Source organism: Mustelus asterias, chromosome 6 (genome assembly GCF_964213995.1).
Source record: "Mustelus asterias chromosome 6, sMusAst1.hap1.1, whole genome shotgun sequence".
NCBI classification, from domain to species: domain Eukaryota; kingdom Metazoa; phylum Chordata; class Chondrichthyes; order Carcharhiniformes; family Triakidae; genus Mustelus; species Mustelus asterias.
Genome location: NC_135806.1, coordinates 18,473,518 through 18,495,359, shown reverse-complemented (window position 1 = coordinate 18,495,359; position 21,842 = coordinate 18,473,518). Strand labels below are relative to the sequence as shown.

Here is a 21,842-nt window from a genome sequence, read left to right as displayed (position 1 = left end):
CTCCTTATTTTGCTCAGTGTAAAATATTGTCTGATTACTCTTCTTTTAAGCACTTGAGAGATTTTCCAAGGTGAAAAATGCGATACAATGCCAGCCGACATTGTTGGTCTAAAATGAACCTGAACCAACCCACTTTAGGAATCTTATTAAGCTTGCACTGATACAAAGCCATCATTTTGACATCTTAGAATGGTCCCCATTGCTGAATGATACCGGAGAAACAAAGGAACCAGGGTTCGATTCTTCATGCATTAGAATTGAAGGAGATCTCAAGAGTCCAGGAGGATCACAATTCCCAGTTCTCCAACTTCCTGTGCGTGCGTCTTCTCCACCAACTCCTTTGCCTTGTACTTTCCAGTATTTCAGCCTTAACATTATTGAGATTAAGGATTTTAATCTTAATCACCACTCCAACATTCTTTTAGACAGAAGAAGCTGGTAGTGAAGGATGGCTATGCTAGAGCAGGAAGCTGAGCTGGTCTGGGCCGATATATGTGATAGGGATCCCCTACAAGTACACAGAAAATGGGGTGAACTGCGCCCCTGGGTTTCACCGCAATTCCTTCCATAACCTATTTTCTATTTCCATACTGGTCTCATTTATCACCCGATTTTCCTTTGCACCATCATCAATTTTGTCACCTATTCATTGCTCCAACATATCACAGAAGTCTCACTTTTCTTATCTCACCCTACCCCCATCATCACCTCTCCCTGCACACCCTTCAGCCCCACTCCAGCTCATCCCTGACAACACTTAAAGGCATTCATCTTGAACACCTTTCTGTGCTGATGAAAGGTCAAGTTGAAACATTAACTCCGTTTCTCTCTCCACAGATGCTGCTTGACTTGCTGAGAGTTTTCAGCATTTTCTGTTATTATTTCATGCCTCATTTAAATGTTAAAAGGCTATTCAACTGGGCAAACCTAAGCCTGACCTCGTCTTCACCCAGCATCCAGTAATATGCATTTTAAGGAAGGGCGACAGGAAAGGAGCCAAGGCAAACCATGTGGCCTATTTTCTTAAACTGGGCTAAGCAGCTAACGAACTGTAGCAATCCAACTTCCTCTCCAATGAGAAAGAATAACTTGGAGCATAGCAATAATGAAACCAAATACCTTGTACTTAGTGCTGCACTATGCAGTACAATTAATCACCAACTCAGTGAGAATAATGTCACATTCAGAACATTTCTGTAGATTAACTGACATTGAAAGGCATAATGAAATAGATACCTTGATATCGCAACTGTCAAGATTCTTGGCTCTGAACGGTTTATAAAAGTGAACACACAAAACATTTTCTTTCGTACCTGGTAACTGGGTCTTATCCAATTGGTTCTGATCCAACTGGGTTTCCTCAATACTTTCTTCTCCAGTACTCATTACTTCTGCATTGCTAGACTGTTCTTTCTGTGCTCCCCCACTGGGCTCTTCTTTGATACTGATAGCATCTGTAAATGTTTTAGCTGCAGCTGTTTCTTTAGTCACAGGTTTGCACAACGTGGTTCCATCTTCCAGGACTTTTAGCTTTTTAGATCGAGTTCTTAACTGATAGAGACTGCAGAAGATATGACAATCAGGTTAAAACTATCATGAATAAAATTATTTGCATCCTTATAAACTTTTTGTCCAAACAGCTACTCCTGAATTATATCTATTCATTTCTACTGGCATCGCCATATCAAAATGTTTTGAGGACAGTTATTTTCTAACATTTATTTTTAAACAAGGCTTTAAACGGTAATGGCAGGCAATGAATATTTTCAAATTGCATATTTAATGTTCAGATAAAATGGCCCACGACTCAAAATACTTACATATCTATGAAACAAGGTTTATTCAAGGAAAATATCAGAAATAACAAGATTAGTTACCATTTTTGCAAGCAAATTAACTGACTTTGAAAAATTTTAACACCATAACAAACTTGGCATTGCATATCTCAGGTTTAATCGCGCTGGATATGTTACCTGTTCATAGAAATTTCAGATTTCTTTGGAGTTGCTTTTCTTTGTTTCTGCCAAGTCTCCAGCTCAGGAGTCGATTCTGGAGTGGGTTTAGTGTGATCAATAGTTTGAATGTCTTTCCCTTGTTTCCAGAGTGTGTACCTGCTTGGCTGAAATTTTTCCACAAAGATATCCATGGATATCTTGACCATGTCGTTTCGGCAGGTACACTAAGTAATTAAAAAGAAAAGAACTGGAATTACAAAAAAAATTGATAAACTTGTAAAAGCATCTGCAATTCACATTCAAAAAATACTGAGTGTTACTCTTTTTATTCTTTCATGGAATGCGTGTGTTTCTTACAAAGCCAACATTTGCTGTCCATCATTAACTGCCCGAGAAGTGTTGGTGCAAGTGCTACCTTCTTGAACCACTGAGGTCCATCTGGTATAGATGCACCTACTGTTCTGGAAGGGAGTCCTCGGAATCTGATCCAGAGACAGTGAAGAAATGGTAATATAGTTCCAAGTCAGGGTTGGTGTGTGGCTTGGAGGGGACTTGCAAGTGGTGGTAAAAAAAAATTGACAGATATCATGTTGATACAAGAAAGAGCCAGGCTAGATACAGGAAGGTTCAGAGGGCAAGTGGAAAAGGAAATGAGAGGCAAAGACTGAGTAAGAGAAGAAACCAAAAGTAAACAAAGAAGAATCCAAACGTCTTCAATAAACATATAAATAGAAAAATGGTGGCAAGAAAGGGGGGAGGCCAATTAGAGGCAAAAAGGGGGTCTGCACATGAAGGCAGAGATCCAGGTTGAGGCAATAAATAAATACATTACATGTGCCTTTACCAAGGAAGAGGCTGCTGCTGAAGTCATAGTGAAGGCCGAGATAGTTAAGATGCTAAATGGACAAAAATCTCTTCGGTTTGGAAAGGCTGGCTCTCGTTAAAGTTGATGTGTCAAAAGGACTGGATGGGCTACATCTCGAGAATGCTGAGGAAAGTTGGAGTAGAAATTGAGAGGCACTGGCCGTCTAAGCCTCCTTAGATACAGGGGTGGGGCTAGAGGTCTGTAAAGATGTAAATGTTAAACACTTGCTCAAAAAGAGGTACAAGGATAACCCCAGCAATTAAAACCAATCAGTTTAACCTCCATGGTGTTAAAGATTTTAGACAGGATAATCTGGCACAAAATTAACAGTCAATTGGACAAGTTTGGATTAATTAAGGAAAGCCAGCATGGGTTTGTTACAGTTTTTTTTGAGTGAGATAACAGAAATGTTTGATGAGGGTAATACAATTGACATGCTGCATATGGACTTCCAAAAAGTGTTTGCTGAAGTCCCACATAATAAATTCGCTAGCAAAATTGAAACCCATGGAATAAAAAGAAAATATGACAGTAGTATACAAGGTTAGCTGAGTGACAGGAAAGAGAGAGTGGTGCTGAACAGTCGTTTCTTGGACTGGAGGAAAATATGCAATGAAGTTCCCAGGGATCGGGACTAGGACCTTGCTTTCCTTGATTTGATTTATTATTGTCACATGTATTACAGTGAAAAGTATTGTTTCTTGTGCGCTATACAGACAAAGCATACCGTTCATAGAGAAGGAAACGAGAGAGTGCAGAATGTAGTGTTACAGTCATAACTAGGGTGTAGAGAAAGATCAACTTAATGCAAGGTAGGTCCATTCAAAAGTCTGATGGCAGCAGGGAAGAAGCTGTTCTTGAGTCGGTTGGTACGTGACCTCAGACTTTTGTATCTTTTTCCCGAAGAAAGAAGGTGGAAGAGAGAATGTCCGGGGTGCATGGGGTCCTTAATTATGCTGGCTGCTTTGCTGAGGCAACGGGAAGTGTAGACAGAGTCAATGGATGGGAGGCTGGTTTGCGTGGTGGATTGGGCTACATTCACGACCTTTTGTATTCCTTGCGGTCTTGGGCAGAGCAGGAGACATACCAAGCTGTGATACAACCAGAAAGGATGCTTTCTATGGTGCATCTGTAAAAGTTGGCGAGAGTCGTAGCTAACATGCCAAATTTCCTTAGTCTTCTGAGAAAGCAGAGGCATTAGTGGGCTTTCTTAACTAGTGTCGGCATGGGAGGGGGGGGGGGGGACCAGGACAGGTTGTTGGTGATCTGGACATCTAAAAACTTGAAGCTCTTGACCCTCTCGATATGTGTTAATAGCCTGGACTTGGGTATTCGGGATACAATTTCAAAATTTGCAGATGACACAAAATTTGGAAGTGTTGTGAATTATGAGGGGAATAATAAATTTCAAGAGGACATAGGCTGGTGGAATGGGTGGACAGGTGGTAGATGAAATATAGTGCAGGGAAATGTAAAGCAATACATTATGTATAAAGAATGAGATGCATTATAAAATCAATTATATAATTCTAAAAGGGTGATGGGAATGAGAGACCCGGAGCACAAATCACTCGAAGATCCTGGACTTTGCAAGTAGAGGCGTAGAGTGCAAAAACAAAGCAGCTGTGCAGTATCTTTATAAAACTCTACCTCACCCTCGATTGAATTGCATTAATTCTGGACATCTCGCTTTAGGTGGGACATGAAGACTTTAGAGAAAGCGCAGAAAAGATTACAAGAATGGTTCTAGGTATAATAGATTACAGTTATGTGGATGGCTGGGAGAAGCTAGGGTTGTTCTCCTTAGAGAAAAGGCAGGTAAGAGAAGGTTTCCTTGAAGTTGTTAAAGTTATGAGGCTTCTAGACAGAGATTTTAAGGAGAAACTGTTCTCATTGTCAGAAGGGTCCAGAGTCAGAGGGCACTGATTTAAGGTTATTGGCAAGAGAACCAATAGCAAAATGAGGAAAAACATTTTTTACGCAGTGGGTGGTTAGGATCTGGAAAACACTACCCGAGTGTGTGGGAGAAGCAAATTCAATGAGAGTTTTCAAAGTGGAATTGGTTAAATACGCAAAGAGAAAAAAGTTGCAAGGTTACAGACAAAGGGCAAGAAAGTGGGATTAGCGGAGTTGCTCTGCTAGTTGCAGGGAGCCAACATTGATGCAATGGTTTTAATGACCTCTTCTAACTATTCTGTGATTTAAGACTCAAAATATTGTGGGAAAAATTGCAACTGAGCTTCAGCTGTGGGCGACACGAGTAAAGGAACATGCTCTTGAAAGTTAAATAACTAAGCTTGCCTAAATTATGAGAAGCACAATTGAAAAAGTATACAGGAACAGACCTAAATTCTAAAACTTTAAGGTTTATGGATAATAAATAAGGAACTCTAATTATAATTGGCATCAAAAGGATGCTAAATACACTTTAACAGAAGAATTGCAACCACAAACAATTGATAATACATTTTTTATGCTACTTAATGTAAAAGAATCAGAGGTTTTTATTAAATTGATTTTAGACATTACGTTTGCTACATTTTTCTTGCATTTTTATCATTAATTCTGTTAAATTACCTTCATAATCTAGAATTAGTAACATTAAGTAATTGCGTTATTGCAATTTATGTCAGTTAAAAGATGCTTAAGACACTAGCCTAAAACAAAGTCATCTTCACCATTAGCAGACACCACAAGAACTTGCTATACTGTTTTGTACTTTTAAACAAGAATTCTTTAAAACTTTGTTCACATCATGACCGAAGGATAACAAATAGTTGCTTAATGAACTGCTTAAAGAGATTACTACCCGCTGTTGAACACATGATGGGCGGGATTTTGTGGCCTCGCTTGTCCCAGAACCGTAAAATCCCGTCCAAGGTCAACAGACCTTTCCATGTTCCGCCTCTGGCCTGCTCTGATTCCCTTTGCAGACAGGCAGGTAAAATACCGGCCGAAGTAGCAACAGCGCAAGATTATTACGTTATTAATAATTTAATATTTAACTCTATTACAAACTAACAGTTAACTTTGTTAGATATTCTTTGCAGAATAAAGTGGGGTTTGTTAGAAATAAGGCACAGAATAGAATTATGCCAGGGAGTCTATGTCAAGTTTTTTAAAGAGCTTATTGCAGCTACAAATAAACCTTACAACTGCTTGTGTACATTAATGCAGGGACTTTGCCTTGAGAGAACAAACAATAAACAAAACATTTTATGATTAAGTGAGGCTAGAGGGGAGGAGGTGTGTGTGCATGCAGGGCAGAAGGTCAGTTCTGTAGTTACCCAGTAGGTTAGACTAGTATTTTTCTGTCTAGCATTTCCTGTGCAACTGTCCAAGTGAGTAGCACAAACTATCCAATGTCTTCAACTCTAACTCAGGTTCGGAGACTTCTGTGGCGGGTCACGGGGAGCAGGGGAATTACCCATCAGAAGTTCAACCTTCCTGAGCACTTCCCATGGACATCTATGTGTCAGAACATCCGTGGAGTCCAGGCATGCATATTGGGTTGTGGGTCCAAACTCCAGACACCAGAAGATCTGGGCCATTATATCTGTATAAAATATTTCATCTTAAAGTTGCTGAATATGTTTTATAACTAAAAGTACATTATTGTTTGCTAATACACCCAACTAGTTTCTGCCTATGAACTCAAAAGGTTGAGTTCACCATCCCACAGTAATTTATCTGTTCGCCAAAATACTGATATTTTAGGCTTACTTCTCCAAGCTAGTAATCATGCATACAAAAACAGAATGTCTCACTTTGCCGATTTATTTCTACTAATCTAATACGTGATGAAGAAATTACTTTGGCTCAAGTTACACTGTACTCAAGTCAGCATGTGATAGAACCTGGAGATCTTATATTTAGTTTCAGTGATTTAGTTAACAACCTGATTTCTACTGCAACTGCAGCACTGATGTCCACTTAAAAATACTTCACTAAAATTTCACACTTTTAAGTTTGATTAAAATCTAACGCATTTGCTAACATTGTGATGTCACAAGTCAGCGTTAATCAATTATTAAGATCACCCAAATATTAAACTATCTTTTCTTTTGATAGATGTTGATGGGCCAATTCTAATAAAGGGTCAACATCAGAAGTATTAATCTCTCTTTCAGATGCTTAAGTATCAACTGTATTTTTCCTATACATTCTATTTTTGGTGTAATATCTTTAAGTTTTGTGTTCCTTTCAGGTTGCACAACATTGTCTTTTGAAGTCAAGCACACCATATAATCACTGTGAGGACACTGAGATGTGGGAAAGCAAAGCTGTTACTTTAGGGAGCTGGATAGGCAAGACAGGCCATACAGCCACATTCCACTCTCTAAATGTCTATGTTTCTATAATACAGGAGCGCACAACTTCAATTAATATTATATAAAGAAATAAAATATTTGAAAATAAAATCTCCTTGTGCAAATTAATGTTGTTTCTGTTCCAATGATTTCTGTCCCTGTTAAAGGGATAACAGCTAAATAAATAAAATTACTAAATGAATTGCAAAAGCCTGCACTTATTCATTGGAACATTGTACTGCCTAACTAAAACTGATGAGTCTTTTTCATCTTGTTGAGATGTGAAAACCAGCTCACCGGATGCTAATGCTCAAGCTTTATAATGCTTATAAAATAGCCATTTTTAGCTATATGTGACAAATCTGTGTTTTTTCCCTAAAACAGACTCCCTGGCATCAAACCAAAATTTGGCTTTACTATTATGAACCCGCCACAGCTTAGGATACCAAATTTAACTTGTCTACACATTATACCTCCATTAAGTCAGGTAACTTCCAGTGGAATGGCAATCAAGTTGAATTGCATCTTCACTTGAAAGTTCTTACCTGAAAAGCTAGCCGATCCTATCTCGCCCAACCTTCCAACTCAGGCTGAGAGAGATCTGGGCAATGCAGCACATCTCTGGGGTCTAGTGTTGAGGCCTGCAGAGTTGAAGTAAGCAAGTTGTGCCCCCTTTCCACTAGCTGCAATAAGCCAGGTAAGTTTAAACGTCCAGCCAGGTTCAGAGGTCTTTGACAAGATAAGTATATAAAGTGGTGGTGGGGTAGGGTGTTGTGGTGGAGTGGTGGGAGAGATTGGGGGGGGTGGTGGTTCCAGCCACAGCTATTGTAAAAGCATTCATGGAACATTTCCTCATGTTCAATTCTTTGTACTTTTCCATACTCACCTTCACTTGGCACTGGACTGCCCACTTAAACAGTTGATCAATATCATTTGATAGAACATAGATCTACCTTACCTTCACCCAATTTGCAAATTTGACCACTTTGCACTGAGCCACTGAATGCAGATTGTAACGCCAATTAGAAACAGTTCGCTAATCCATTACATCACACTATTCTTTGCTTATGTATTTTGCTTGCCTATTTTGACTTATAGTGAATCAACCTGAAAGACTGTCTACTGAAGTCTATAATCACACAATTTAATACTTTGCACATTAAATATTAATTATAGAGCACAGTTTTGAAATGCACAACAATGTTCTATTAATATGGAACATTCTGAATAAAAAAAGCTAATCTACAGCAATAAAAATAAAAAAATCCAGAGATTTGAATGCCCATGTGCAACTGCTAATCTATAATAATGTTATACCAAATCCAAAATTAATTACACTCCTGGAAACATTTAATTATATTCAAATCACTTGAGCAGTTGGGTCACGTTCCTACAACAAAGTTAGAAAGACAACTCTTAAATACTAGCAACACATCTTTGGGTTTCTACAATCCTCGTACTAAACATTTATAATCAGTTATAACCACTTGTGTTTATTAGCAGATTCCTCGTGATATAATTCAAAGGAAAATCATATTGCATAGTGCCAAAAGCTTTATTCCACACAATTGCTTTTCTATGGTGTCCCGATTGGTCATCCCTTTCATGCCACAAAATCGAATTGGTCGAAATTTACATGTCCAAGGTCAATTCAAATGTCACTTGATGAGGGAACTTTACTGATCGGAACATAGTCATTCATTTCAAACTACAATTCAGAAATCAAGGAAGCGAAAGAGATGGAGATGAAACTGAAAGATAGGTGAAAATCGGGAGCAAAGTTGAAGAAGTTTTCCAATTTGGGCAAGAGCAGGAAATGGCACAAATATAGTCACCTGTGCACTGGAAATCAAGTTGAGGGAGGGGCTCCTTTAGTAGGAGCAGAACAAGGAATGCTCCATGTATCCCATAAGGCGGCAAGCATAGGTAGGACCCAAGTGCATACCCATAGCAACAGCTTTTATTTGGAGGAGGTAGGATGAATTAAAGGAGCAATTGTTCAGTGAGAAAAGAAATTCAACCAGGCGGAGAAGGGAGCAGGAAGATGGTCAATGGGAACTGGTTGGGTTTCCATTCAAGGAAGAGGAGGATGCAGAGTGGAGAAAAGGAGGGCCTTCAGACTGTTCTGGTGCTCAATGATCTGTCCTTAGCAAAGGACTCAGCATTATTCCCTTACAATCCCAGCTTAACAAATTGAGCTCAGCATGACGTTAAACTCTTCTTCCATCACATTTGTCTGTGTGTCCATTTCTTTGATGTGGAGATGCCGGCGTTGGACAGGGGTAAGCACAGTAAGAAGTCTCACAACACCAGGTTAAAGTCCAACAGGTTTATTTGGTAGCAAATACCATAAGCTTTCGGAGCACAGCTCCTTCGTCAGATGGAGTGGAAATCTGTTCTCAAACAGTGCAAACAGACACAGAAATCAAATTACAGAATACTGATTAGAATGCAAATCTCTACAGCCAGCCAGGTCTTAAATGTACAGACAATGTGGGTGGAGGGAGCATTCAACACAGGTTAAAGAGATGTGTATTGTCTCCAGACAGAACAGCTAGTGAAATTCTGCAAGCCCAGGAGGCAAGCTGTGGGGGTTACTGATAATGTGACATAAATCCAACATCCCGGTTTAGGCCGTCCTCATGTGTGCGGAACTTGGCTATCAGTTTCTGCTCAGCGACTCTGCGCTGTCGTGTGTCGTGAAGGCCGCCTTGGAGAACGCTTACCTGAAGATCCAAGGCTGAATGCCCGTGACTGCTGAAGTGCTCCCCCACAGGAAGAGAACAGTCTTGCCTGGTGATTGTCGAGCGGTGTTCATTCATCCGTTGTCGTAGCGTCTGCATGGTTTCCCCAATGTACCATGCCTCGGGACATCCTTTCTTGCAGCGTATCAGGTAGACAACGTTGGCCGAGTTGCAAGAGTAGGTACCGTGTACCTGGTAGATGGTGTTCTCACGTGAGATGATGGCATCCGTGTCGATGATCCGGCACGTCTTGCAGAGGTTGCTGTGGCAGGGTTGTGTGGTGTCGTGGTCACTGTTCTCCTGAAGGCTGGGTAGTTTGCTGCGGACAATGGTCTGTTTGAGGTTGCGTGGTTGTTTGAAGGCAAGAAGTGGGGGTGTGGGGATGGGAGTCTATGTTTGTGGATGTGTGCCAATCAAGCGGGCTGCTTTGTCCTGGAAGGTGTCGTGCTTCTTGAGTGTTGTTGGAGCTGCACCCATCCACGGAAGTGGGGAGCATTCCATAATACTCCTGACATGTGCCCTGGAGATGGTGGACAGGCTCTGTGGAGCTAGGAGGTGAGTTATTCGCCACAGTATCCCTAGCCTTTGATCTGTTCTTGTAGCCACTGTGTTTATGTGGCGAGTCCAGTTGAACTTCTAGTCTAACCCCAAGGATGTTGACAGTGGGGGATTCAGGGATGGAAACACCTGAATGTCAAGGGGCAGTGGTTAGAGTGTCTCTTATTGGTGATGGTCATTGCCTCGCATGTGTGTGGACCCCGCCTTCTATCCTGTCACCTTCAAATTTTGTCGATATAAATCCCCAGGTCTCTCTATTCTGGCTGCCCCTTTAATACTGTACCATTCGCTTCATATTTCCTTTCACATTATTCCCACCAAAATTAATCACTTCACACTTCTCTATGTTAAAAGTCTATTTTTCACTAGATAGAGTACAATGTAAATGCTTGTGAATCATTACATTCTCATAACCATTCGGAAGTCACATCTCCAAGTGTATTCAATGTCCACTCAATGTGAATATAGCACTAATCATGCTTAACAATGTGATGACTGCCTTATTCAATCAGATACTACTCTTATCATTTGGAACATCAAAGCTTGTTAATGGCAATGTATTTAAACACTTCAGAGAGCTTTTAATGGTGACTTAGACAGGTCAGCATGTTTATACTTAGGCCCCAAATAGCAGAACGACACAATGCTGAACTACAGATCCAGCTCATAGCCATTCCCAATTTGGACCCTAACTTGAGACCAGGGGCGAATCGTACCAAAAAAATGGTAAAGTGTCAGGATCTGACTGAAACCTGGTGTTCCTCTACAGAGAAAGACACAAAGGTTTTTTTCACCAGATCTAATGGCACTTTGTCAAAAAAAAAGTGCAGTGTGTTTCACACCTTCATGTTGAGGTGCGGGGCCTAAATTCACCAGTGAATGCACTGATTGGCACCCCAATCAGACCTAGAAATCACTCCTCTTCCCACCCCCCTCCCCAAAATCAAAGCAGGCTGGCATCTCCTTCTCTCCTCCCCCCTCCGCACACATGCTGTTCCCCCCCACCACCACCCCAATGAGGCTCCCACCAGGTCCACCCCTCACACTGCCCCCGGCACAGGTTGGCAATGCAGGGGCAATGCCAGGGCACTCTCCCCCAGGGACTATACTCACCTTTGCGCCCCAGGGGAGGGCAGGGGGTTCTCCGTGACATTTCACATCTGGTGAACCTGTTGTAAGCCTCACCAACACGATATCAAGTCAGCGAGCTTTGAAAATATGGTGGTGGTGGTGGTTGGGGGGGGGGGGGGGGGGGGGGGGGGAGATCATGTGGCAAGGGTGTCTTTAATTATATTCAGATGTTTGTAAGTGTACTGTAATCAGGTTCACACTCATCGCTTGCTAGGTGTGGTAAAAATCAGAGATCATAATCTCACTGATGAGATTTACAATGTCCAGGTTTCACTGGATCTTAAGCTCGACTGCCGATCCCACGAACGAAAAGTGTGGGCTCAAGATCACACCCCATCCCCCATGTTCGTGAGAGCATGTGAACCAGTGCTGGAGACGTGAAGAGTGTATGGCACAAAAACAAAAAGCCAGCCAAATTCTTTTTGTAGGTATATGTCTCGCTCTCCCAATTGCTCTCTCTCTCCCGCTCTCTCTGATTGTTGAAGTAAGCCAATTCAGCAAAGTCCACAACTCAAACGGAAACAGGGAAGCTCCTTCACCAAACTGCAGATCACCAGAATCTTGAAACTGACGATTCACCTGATGTCAACATGACTGGAATCTCGAAACCCAAGGCACAATCATCTACTTCTCGCAAGTCAAGAGCTGTTTAGTGTCACGTTTTCGTTTACTTAATTACTTGAACTCAATTCTCACTTGTAATCAATATGAATGTGTATGCATGTGGTTCATCATTTTCTTTCCTTTAGTAGTTAATAAACTCACTCTATCTTTAATTCAAAATTGGCTCCTTTTAGAATATTGGGTCTGGGGAAAGGTATCTGCGAAAGGAGGGATTATTTTTAAATTAATCTTGTGAACAGCAGAAGGGGTTGAATAAGAAAGGGAGCTAGTTCATCCTTCCTCACCCGGGGCAAATAATTTGGGGTATTGAGCCGGACAGCAACAAATTGAGGGATCTCATTTGGGTTAACAAATTTGGGGAACCTCACCTGGAGACTGGTTGTAACGCAACTTATAAAATCTTTCCTTCCTCTAGTCCACAGCAGTCATCGTAACATTGTGAAAATGCACCAGGAAATTGCTGTTTTCAGATTCAGCATTCAAGAGATCTAAGGGGGAGCAGTCCCGAATAACAAATATAATATGGGACTGCAATGTACAGAAGCATTTGGCATAAATTTCTTGTAGATACGTATGGCAATAGGTATTTTATACAGATGATATGTGCCTCTGCTGGACAGCAGTATTTAATTAGTAGTAAGGTATTAAAGTCATCTATTCAGATGATAGTAAACATTTTACCATTTGCAAAGTTGAGCAGTGAATCTCATAAACCTATTGCTGAAGCATGCAGATACTGATCTGTAATACAAATAAATGTGTGGAAGTGTTTTTTTAAATGGGCATACATTTGTATGACTTACTGTCGCAATATAAATTTTTTATATGCAAAAGCTATTCAAAATTCTTTCAATCTGTCACAGTTCCATTACTAGTTAGTATTTCCATATATGAAACTGGAAATTGTAGCCAGCCATCTTCATGAGAAAATAATGTATTTTTCTTTAGAATTCTGTTCCATAATCAGTATATACATTACTAGCTACGAGCCCTCAGAACTACAATCTTTCCAAACAGGACATGCTTGCCTGTGCCAGATTTCTTTTTGTCTTAAGCATGGAAACTGGAGTAAACCATCTGGTTGCATCACTGATTCGTTACAACACTTTTATTTTGAAAGTGAAAAGGGGCATGTATGTATTACAATCATGAATATCTGACAAAAGATGCATTCCATTCTATTTTCATTTCCTAAGCATTGATCACAGTTGCTCAGGCAGCAAGTATTCAACGCCCATTGCCAATTCCGTGATTAAATGCAGCTCTAGAATTTGGCCCTCAAGGTTCTTTAGGTCCCTGAGGCAATTGCTGGCTTCTCTATTTATACATGAATTCCCATATGATGCAAGTTGCTGATGAAAAATACAGCTGTTTTATGATAGTTCATAGCTCACGTAATGATGAAGAGAAAATGGCATTTGGGAGCCTTATAATTTTACAGCTTTGACTTCCTTTTTCTAGTTATGGTTCCTGTGCAACTTTCCCCTTTGGGGTTTGGTTCCTCCAATTAAAATCCATAAAGAAAGAACACAGGTGCAACCTGGTCCCCAAACTACATTTTATTTTTAATTTTAAAAATATTTGCAGCTGTTTTACAATCATCTTGTGTCAGGGTAGTTCAAACGCTGCATTCCAATATCATTGCAAAATATGCTATACATGACACAGTTCAGTGTATGGTTTGTGTGTCTCAACATAGAAACCTGTGTTCATTTTTATTATGGTTGTCTTGGAGGTAGGAATGAGATATTTGAAGCAAGATCAGGAGGTTTTTTGTGAACAGATTGTTGTCTCTGTGTCTCTTGCTTTCCCACGGAGTTGATGCGGAGGATAATCGTCTCACTATCTCAGGCAGGTACTCAAAAATGGGAGATTAAACCTTCACTAAATTCTTCTGGCTTAAGCTCAATTCGTGTTTCCATACATTAACCCAAGCCATAAAGTTCAACTATAATAAACTAACAAACAATTTAACAGACAGATGTAAGGTAGTGACTTCGGCTCTACATATATTCAGCCTAGACATCAAATTTGGATTTAATTAAAATTAGGAGTGAATATACAACTGATATTTTTACAAAATATATACAACATACTGGCAGTATGGCTTTTTTCTTTATATTACCTAGTGTGCTTTTTTTTGCCAGTTATAGACAAGCAATTTCCCCACAACAGCAAAACACGAAATTTGCATTTCATTCCAACCTACATATTTCAGATCTGCATATTTTAAAAAATGGGTCAATTAACAATGCATATTAAAAGATTATTCCATTAAGTTGTTTTGTGCCACTGCTGTGTTTAGTAATAATAGTATGACATACTGATGCAGAATCATGGAAGATGGTGAACTGATTAATATACTCATGAACAGAAAGAACCCAACAAAATGAGGATTTTACACAGTTATTGTAAAAGTCTCAACAAGATGATCTTTTTGGTAATAGATAACTGCCTTGGCTTCACAGTCCTTCCACACTTCAAAGTCAACCCTTAGTCCTCTGACATTCCTGATTCTGCACATTTGAGACTGGATGTGAACCTGGGAACCCAATCAGACTGAAAAGGACAATGACAAATGATCAAAAAGAGTACCCCTAACTCGCTTGCACTTTTTAAAAAGTCTGCCTGTCAGAAAAATTACTATTACTGAGCCAAAAATTCTTTGTTGCCGAGGAAGATCAAAATTCTCCAACAATTCTGTTAGACAATGAAAATTAGCAGAGAAATGGTGTAATGTTTTAAAATCGATGATGTACTCTCCAAGCTCTTCCATGCTGAGAAGGAGGCGGATAGGTTAAAGGAATTTTCCACAAAAGTTTCAACTCCACTGCAAAATACCTATTAGTTCATTCAGGGTGCCATAATGTGATGGATAATCTAATTTTTGAACTGCTTTTTTGCTTCAGTCCTCACCAGCACATCTTTATCAACATCAATGATAAATAGTTAAACATGACAGATATCAGGTACCTCGAACAGAAAATTCACAGATAGAAATTTTAAAAAGATGCACACAATATGCATACTTCTGAATGAGAGGAAAAGAGGTGAAAACTCAAAATTAGAGAGTCTATAATAGAGATCCAAATTCAATTTTGAGTCATAAAATGTACACTGTTTCCAACATACCCCAATATCAAAACTAAACTCGCCTGACAGAAAACTAACCAGTTTACAGTAACTTCCATACTAGCAAGCTTCAGATATCAAATTTAGAACTGCAGACTATGTTAAAATACTAGATTCTGGTTAATACAAATATTTTTTCAACCTCACACTGTAAATTTTAATTTAAAAACTTGAAAAATATAAACTGCCATTTTGATTTAACCATATCTAGCACAGAAAAATTCCACAAAAAACTTACCAGTCATTCTCCCTGTTCAGAGTGACCTGCAACTCCCTACTACTCCCACTCCTGCAACCCCATACCAACGTTTCAGGTGGCATTCTCAGACACAACAGCATTGTCCACTCGTCTTGTTTGCCAGAAACTGCTTCAAACAATTCAACCTCGTCTCTCGCTCTCGTGCTGGACTCCACCATGGTCAGTGATGAGAATATTCATGGAACTTCCTCCTCCTGCTAGTTGCTCACCGTCGATCTGAACTGGTTATGGCTTGTCTACAGAGATTTTGGTGGTTGGAGCACTGTCAACAGCCAGCTGTTTTCAGCATGCACTGATACATGTAACCCTCTGTTCCAACTCCATCAGGTTGGTACCTCTTTATAAGTTATGCCTGATGCAACACCTAGCACATCCTTCTAATCTGCCAAATAGAACTCCGGTTGGTTTTCCAACCTCATGTTGATCGAGGATCAAGGAATGAATGACTGAAATTCCACTCTCTTCTCTCCTACCCCCAGTTGGATATAATTATTTGCCACTGTCGTACTACATTTGAATTGAACTCTCAGTATTTAATACCATTTTAGTTGACCTCTGTCTTATAAAATATGCAAGCAAATGGCAATTAAGTCTATAGTTTTGATTTGGAATCGCAAACAGGGTGCAACAATGGCTTAACGAATAACAATTAGGCATATCAAATGACCAAAATAATTTTTGATAAGGAAGATCTGTATCCGAAGCATTGATGTGAAACACTAACTCCTGCTTCCATCACAGGAAAATAAATCAGGAATTCAGCTGCCATTCAGGCCACCATCACAGACCCCGGGCCTGATTCTCCCAAAAAAATTCTAAGTGCTGAATTGGCGAGAAAGCGGGTGTAAATCACGACTGTTTTTTCAGTGGGAGTTCACACTTGAATCTCCTCCACACTGTGCACTGCAGAGGTCACAATCGTGAATATCATTAAAAGCTCAGGAGGCGGGGCTTATTCACGCCAGAGTCTGACTGCGCATGCACAGTGGCCCCAATCTGTTAGCCTCCCGTTTACTGGCCAGCTCTATCGCTGGCCGGCCCGGGACCCCCACAGTGCCGCCCCCCTCCCCCAGGCCCGATCGTATCCTGCACAAGTATTCCCGGCGCATACCTGACCCCCCCCCGCAGCAGTGGTGAGCCTCCCCCCCCCCCACAGCAGGCGGCCGCTGCCCCCCGCCCCCCGCCCCCCCGGCAGACCACACCACCCCCAGACCGCCCCAATCACTGGCCTCACTCCAGCCCTGACCGATCACAATGCAGAGTGGCAGCTGGACCCCCCACCCCCACCAATTGCCCCTAGGCCCTTCCCACAATAGGTTCCACCCCCTTGACCCCACTCACAATAGGCCCCATCCCTTTGGCCCAGTCCCCCAGCTCCAGCCCCCTATGCCCCTCCCCTTGTCTCCCCAGATCCCGCCCACTAGGCCCCACCCTCTTGGACATGGGCACTTTGCCCCTTGGGCAGTGCCGGGGCACAAGCTGGCACTATCAGGGTGTCCATGCCGGGCACCACTCCCCCCCCTCCACCCAACCACCTGAGGGGGGCCCCCGATTGCCCCCCCTTCACTCCGGCGGGGTCTCCTGCTAGTTCCCCTTAAGTAGGGAGCGACCTCGAAACCCCGCCAGAGTGAAATACTCCTGGCAGGGTGGGAGATGCTAGCAGGCCCGGAGAATTCTGTGCCGGGCCCTATAACAACATTTAAAATAGATGAAAAACAAATTTAAATGACTTACCTCTCTTCCTACCGGTTTCCAGCGTGGTCCCGACTGCACTTGTTCTCCGGCTGTGGGAGACACGCATGCGTCGGGAATGCATGCGCAAATCCCGCGAAATAGCTGACACACGATTCTCTCATCTGGCCAAAAAACGTGCGCGTTTGGATGGGGAAATCAGGCTCCCAACTTCTCCAAACACCAGTGTCATCAATGTGCTTTCCATAACCTGCGTTTCTTCCTTTCCCCGCCACGCTCTTCATTTCCCCCAATTCCCTTGCAGCTCTCCTCACTATCACTTTTGATTCCTTGACACAGGTTTGCTTCCGAAATAGAAGGTAGGTAGGTAGCAGAGAGCAGAAGTGAAGGGAACTGGGGAAAGCAAAAAGAGCAGCAGGGGAAAGAGTGAAGCTTGAAGGACAGCAGGGGGAGAGGGGGATTGCAAGAAGATTGGTGATGGGCTATCAGTAAATCATTTTTAAAAGTTACTGAAGTTCTTAAGCAATGAGCTGGGACAGTGCCTACATGGAGAAACTCTCTTACGATTATCCAAGGTAACTTGGAGCTTGTAGGCAGCTACCTGGGAAGTCACTATTACTGACATCCATTGTAGGAAGTGCTCCTCCCAGAGAGTTACAGCACAAATAAACACAGCCAATGTCAAAACAAAGAGTCAACGCAAAACATTCCAACACAATATACATATCCATGTAGAGCAAATTGCATTTCAAACCATTAATTATAACAACCAGAAATTCCAAAATACAGAGATTGCAATGCTCCTCATAAATATTACGGGTTGATTTTTAAAAATACAAAAGCAACTCGACAATTACTCATTACATTTAACGTGAGCCTGGTGGTGCAGGAGTTCTAAAGTTTTGTCATAACAGGCCAAGTTACTATGGTAGCATATACAAAATCCTGCCCAAAGATTGTCAAAGTTATGTGTGTTGGTATTCTTTGCATTGGCAAAGTAAATATTTACTGAAATTCAATCAAAATGAAATAGGTAACATATATCCTTTAAATAAAACAAATACAACGAAATTACGGAGTGAAATAATGACAAATACCATATGTCCTTCAGCAAAAATATGACACAATATTAAGTTTCAAATTGGTAAAGAATTATGTTTGTTCAGCTTCAAGTTACTGTAGACAAACATCCATTCATACTGGCTAGCTCCTACATAGAAACAAGGCAATACTTAACATATTGTAATTTTTAATGCACGACATGGAACCACGCACCAAGCAATCCATCCAATAGTACCCAGTATACCTTAAGCTGTCAAAAAGACAATTTTGGACTGTGAAGGTTTCGATAATTCTCAAAACCAATAGAGATTTTATTTTAAAAAGACAGAGCATTTAAGAGTGCTTGCCATTGTGACTGTCATTATAAACCTCGTCAAAGTTCACACATTGCTGTGGTTACTGTATTTCACATATAGTTTGTTGAAGGAACAAAGTAGGAAATAAAATACCTTTCTCAGAAACACTGTTTATGAGGTTGCTAATTCAAGATTCAACTAAAACTAAACTAAGGTTAACGAAATGACATACTCTCCAAGCAATTCCATGCTGAGTAGGAGGCAGATAGATTAAAGGAATTCTCCACAAAAGTTCCAACTCCAATGTAAAATATCTAAGTTCATTTAGGGTGCCATAATGTAATGGATAATCTAATTTTCTAACTGCTTTTTTGCTTCAGTCCCCACCAGCACATCTTTATCAACATCCACTCTGTAACAACGATAGTTAAACATGGCAGGTAACAGGTACCTCCAACAGAAAATTCATGGATAGAGATTTTTAAAATATACACACAAGCTGTTTGCTCCCACTTCAAGCAAGAAAGTTGAATTTATGTAAAATATTGCATAATGTGAATAAAAATGAATTATTTTACTTAGAAATAACTTTTAATCAATCAGTGCCACTTTGAAATTTGCTTATAAACTGTGCACCAGTGTCCCCAAGATTCAATGAGATGCAAAGAAGTCAGGGAGATGAGAGAGAGAGAAAAGGAAGAGAAAGAAATAGACCATTGACAAACAAGAACCTTTCTGCACAGAAAAAGGAGTTGGCCAATCAGCCCTTCAAGCTTATACAATCACACTAAGATTATATTGATCTGTCGCTCAACTCCATCTACCTGCTTTTAATCCATATCTCCTGATACCCTTATATAACAAAAGTCTATCGATCTCACTCGTTAAAAATTAAATTGAACTAGCAATGTGGGAGGTGGGGGGAGGGGGGGGTGGAGGATGGGTGGGTGGCTGTGGTTGAGCAGGGGGAAATCCCTGATTTGCACTCTCCCTTGCATGAAAAACTGCTTCCTGATTTCATTCTTAAATGGCAAGCTTCAGTTTTAACATTATACCTCTATGCTCTGGATGTAGCCTGCAGAAGAATAGTTTTGCTGGTTGAATTATATGAGACACAGGATTCCCTGACCATAGAGACCTGCCTCAGAGGACTATCAACTTCTGATTTTGCTGGCAGCTCTTCAGAGCAGACACGTGTGTGTTGGGGGTCTTATCAGATTTCAAGTTGGTAGGACCCAGCAAGGGATGTGCCCTGCCCACTGCCAGTTCTCCACCTCAACTCGCCTGCCCACTGCCAGTTCTCCAGTGACATTCCAGCAACAGGATGAAACCCTTAAGTGGGCAATTAATGGGCCACTTACTGAATTAAAGGCCCATTAGCCTTAAAACTGTTGGTGGGGGTAGCTCAATTGTCTAACCTATCAAACCATTTAATAATTTCAAATACCTCAATTAGGTTAGACCTCAGCCTTGGAAACTCAAGGGAATACAAGATTATGTAATGTAGCTATATCATTTAATCCTTTAAACTCCAATATCATTCTGAAGGGATATACCACAAATTCATCAGACATTAGCAAATCATGCAGTTAAACACAGAAATCCAAACATAATTGTCAGTGATTTACCGTCACCACTAAGTGCATTCTTGAACTATTGATAGATTGAGATCAGCAAAAAATGACTAAACTGACAAAATCTTAGAATTTTTGTGAGATTATTCTTGCTGTAAAACGATTGAAAATGTCCTGTCTTGTTGAATGAGCTGATACTGGGTTTTAATGGTGCACTAAATTTACTGCTGAACAACCACTCTGGACCTGTAAAACTAATTTTATATTTCTATTATATCAAATCTTCATTCCACGATAATAATTCTTTAATTATTAAAATAATAAAAATCATTGTCTTTGAAAGTGTGTGATATTTTAGCTTCCATCTTAATCTCATGGATACGCCCCAACTTTTCTGCAAAATTATTTTAAGTTCATGATTTAATTTAATGATAACATCTGCTTGCTATTGCCTGGTTTGCTGTCTGTTAGAATTCTATAATGTGATTGGCTGCTAAGCCTGCTTGATGGCAACACTGTGACTGGATGCCAGATGTCCTGCACAGTTGGCATCAGAATAAAATTAAACTAGATCCCTGGAGTAGTTTCCTTCGAGTCCAGCAGCAAGTCAGTCACTTCATGCTCACCAGAAAATCCAGGCCATTCTCTTCACTTTTATTTTATCTGATAGGAAAAATACATTTCGAGGCTTTCTTTTGTGACTGATGTCGTAGCTCAAGCACAAAACTCTGAACATTTATTGCAACAGAACACAAAAAAGTAGCAATCGTTGTCATCATAATACACATTAATTTGGAAAGAAAACAATGCAGGAAGAGGACTAAAATAAACGCTGCTGAGAAAAATAGCCTGCAGTCATGTTGATAAATGATTACTACTTTTTAAGCAATTATGTACGAGTCTAGTCAATTCTGGCATGCATGCCTTCTATTAAATTATAGAGGGGTGATGGGTACTTTCAAAAAAACTCTTGCCTCCAGTCAACAATCACATTGGAAGCAGAGAATTCTTGCTGACAACAATGGGTTAGAAAGTGTCAGTGAATTCTAATTTCTGATAAAACCATAAGGTCAATCACCACTCGAATTAATTTTGTAGCTATAATGAACAAAATTACCCAGCCTAGTTTTTTTTATTCAGAAAATACAGTGCTACCACTAAACTCACATTTGTTTATCAGGCGAACTATGCTTAGATAGTTTCCACAGTGCCAATGGAATGCTTCAGAATCTTGCATTATTTTAAATTTAACACACACAAAGACAGAATTGGAATTGAATTTTATTGTAGAACTTCCTCTATTGTGGAATGTTCCCTTATAAGTTACATGTAAACCTGGGACTCCCCTGATAGGTCACTCACAGGTTGATGCCTTTGCCAAGAATTTAAAGCAGCCACGCAAAAAACAAAATCGCTCACACTCAGAAAATAGATACAGAGAACGTTGCCCTGGGCCTTGAAATCCAGCATCCAGCCAATTCCGTTAAAAATGAGGGACTTTTATGTTACACATTAAATGCAAGCTAAGAGAAGTAACCCTTCAACCGGGCGAATGGTGGCATACTTATATGTCACTGGACTAGTAACCCAGAACCACGAGCTCAAATTCCACCACTTCAGATAGTGGAATTTCAATTCAA

At 40.6% G+C, this 21,842-nt stretch overlaps 1 protein-coding gene across 1 annotated transcript in view; it reads right to left on the bottom strand.

Annotated features, from left to right (window-relative positions):
* Window positions 1-21,842, bottom strand: part of LOC144494781 (lysine-specific demethylase 4C-like) — a 386,490-nt gene that overhangs the window by 193,822 nt on the left and 170,826 nt on the right. Inside the window, exons 9-10 of the mRNA XM_078214103.1 lie at window positions 1,974-2,179; window positions 1,314-1,561 (exon numbers count right to left, since the gene is read on the bottom strand). Coding sequence (XP_078070229.1) covers window positions 1,314-1,561; window positions 1,974-2,179 — 454 coding nt within the window. The remainder of the gene's footprint in view (window positions 1-1,313; window positions 1,562-1,973; window positions 2,180-21,842) is intronic.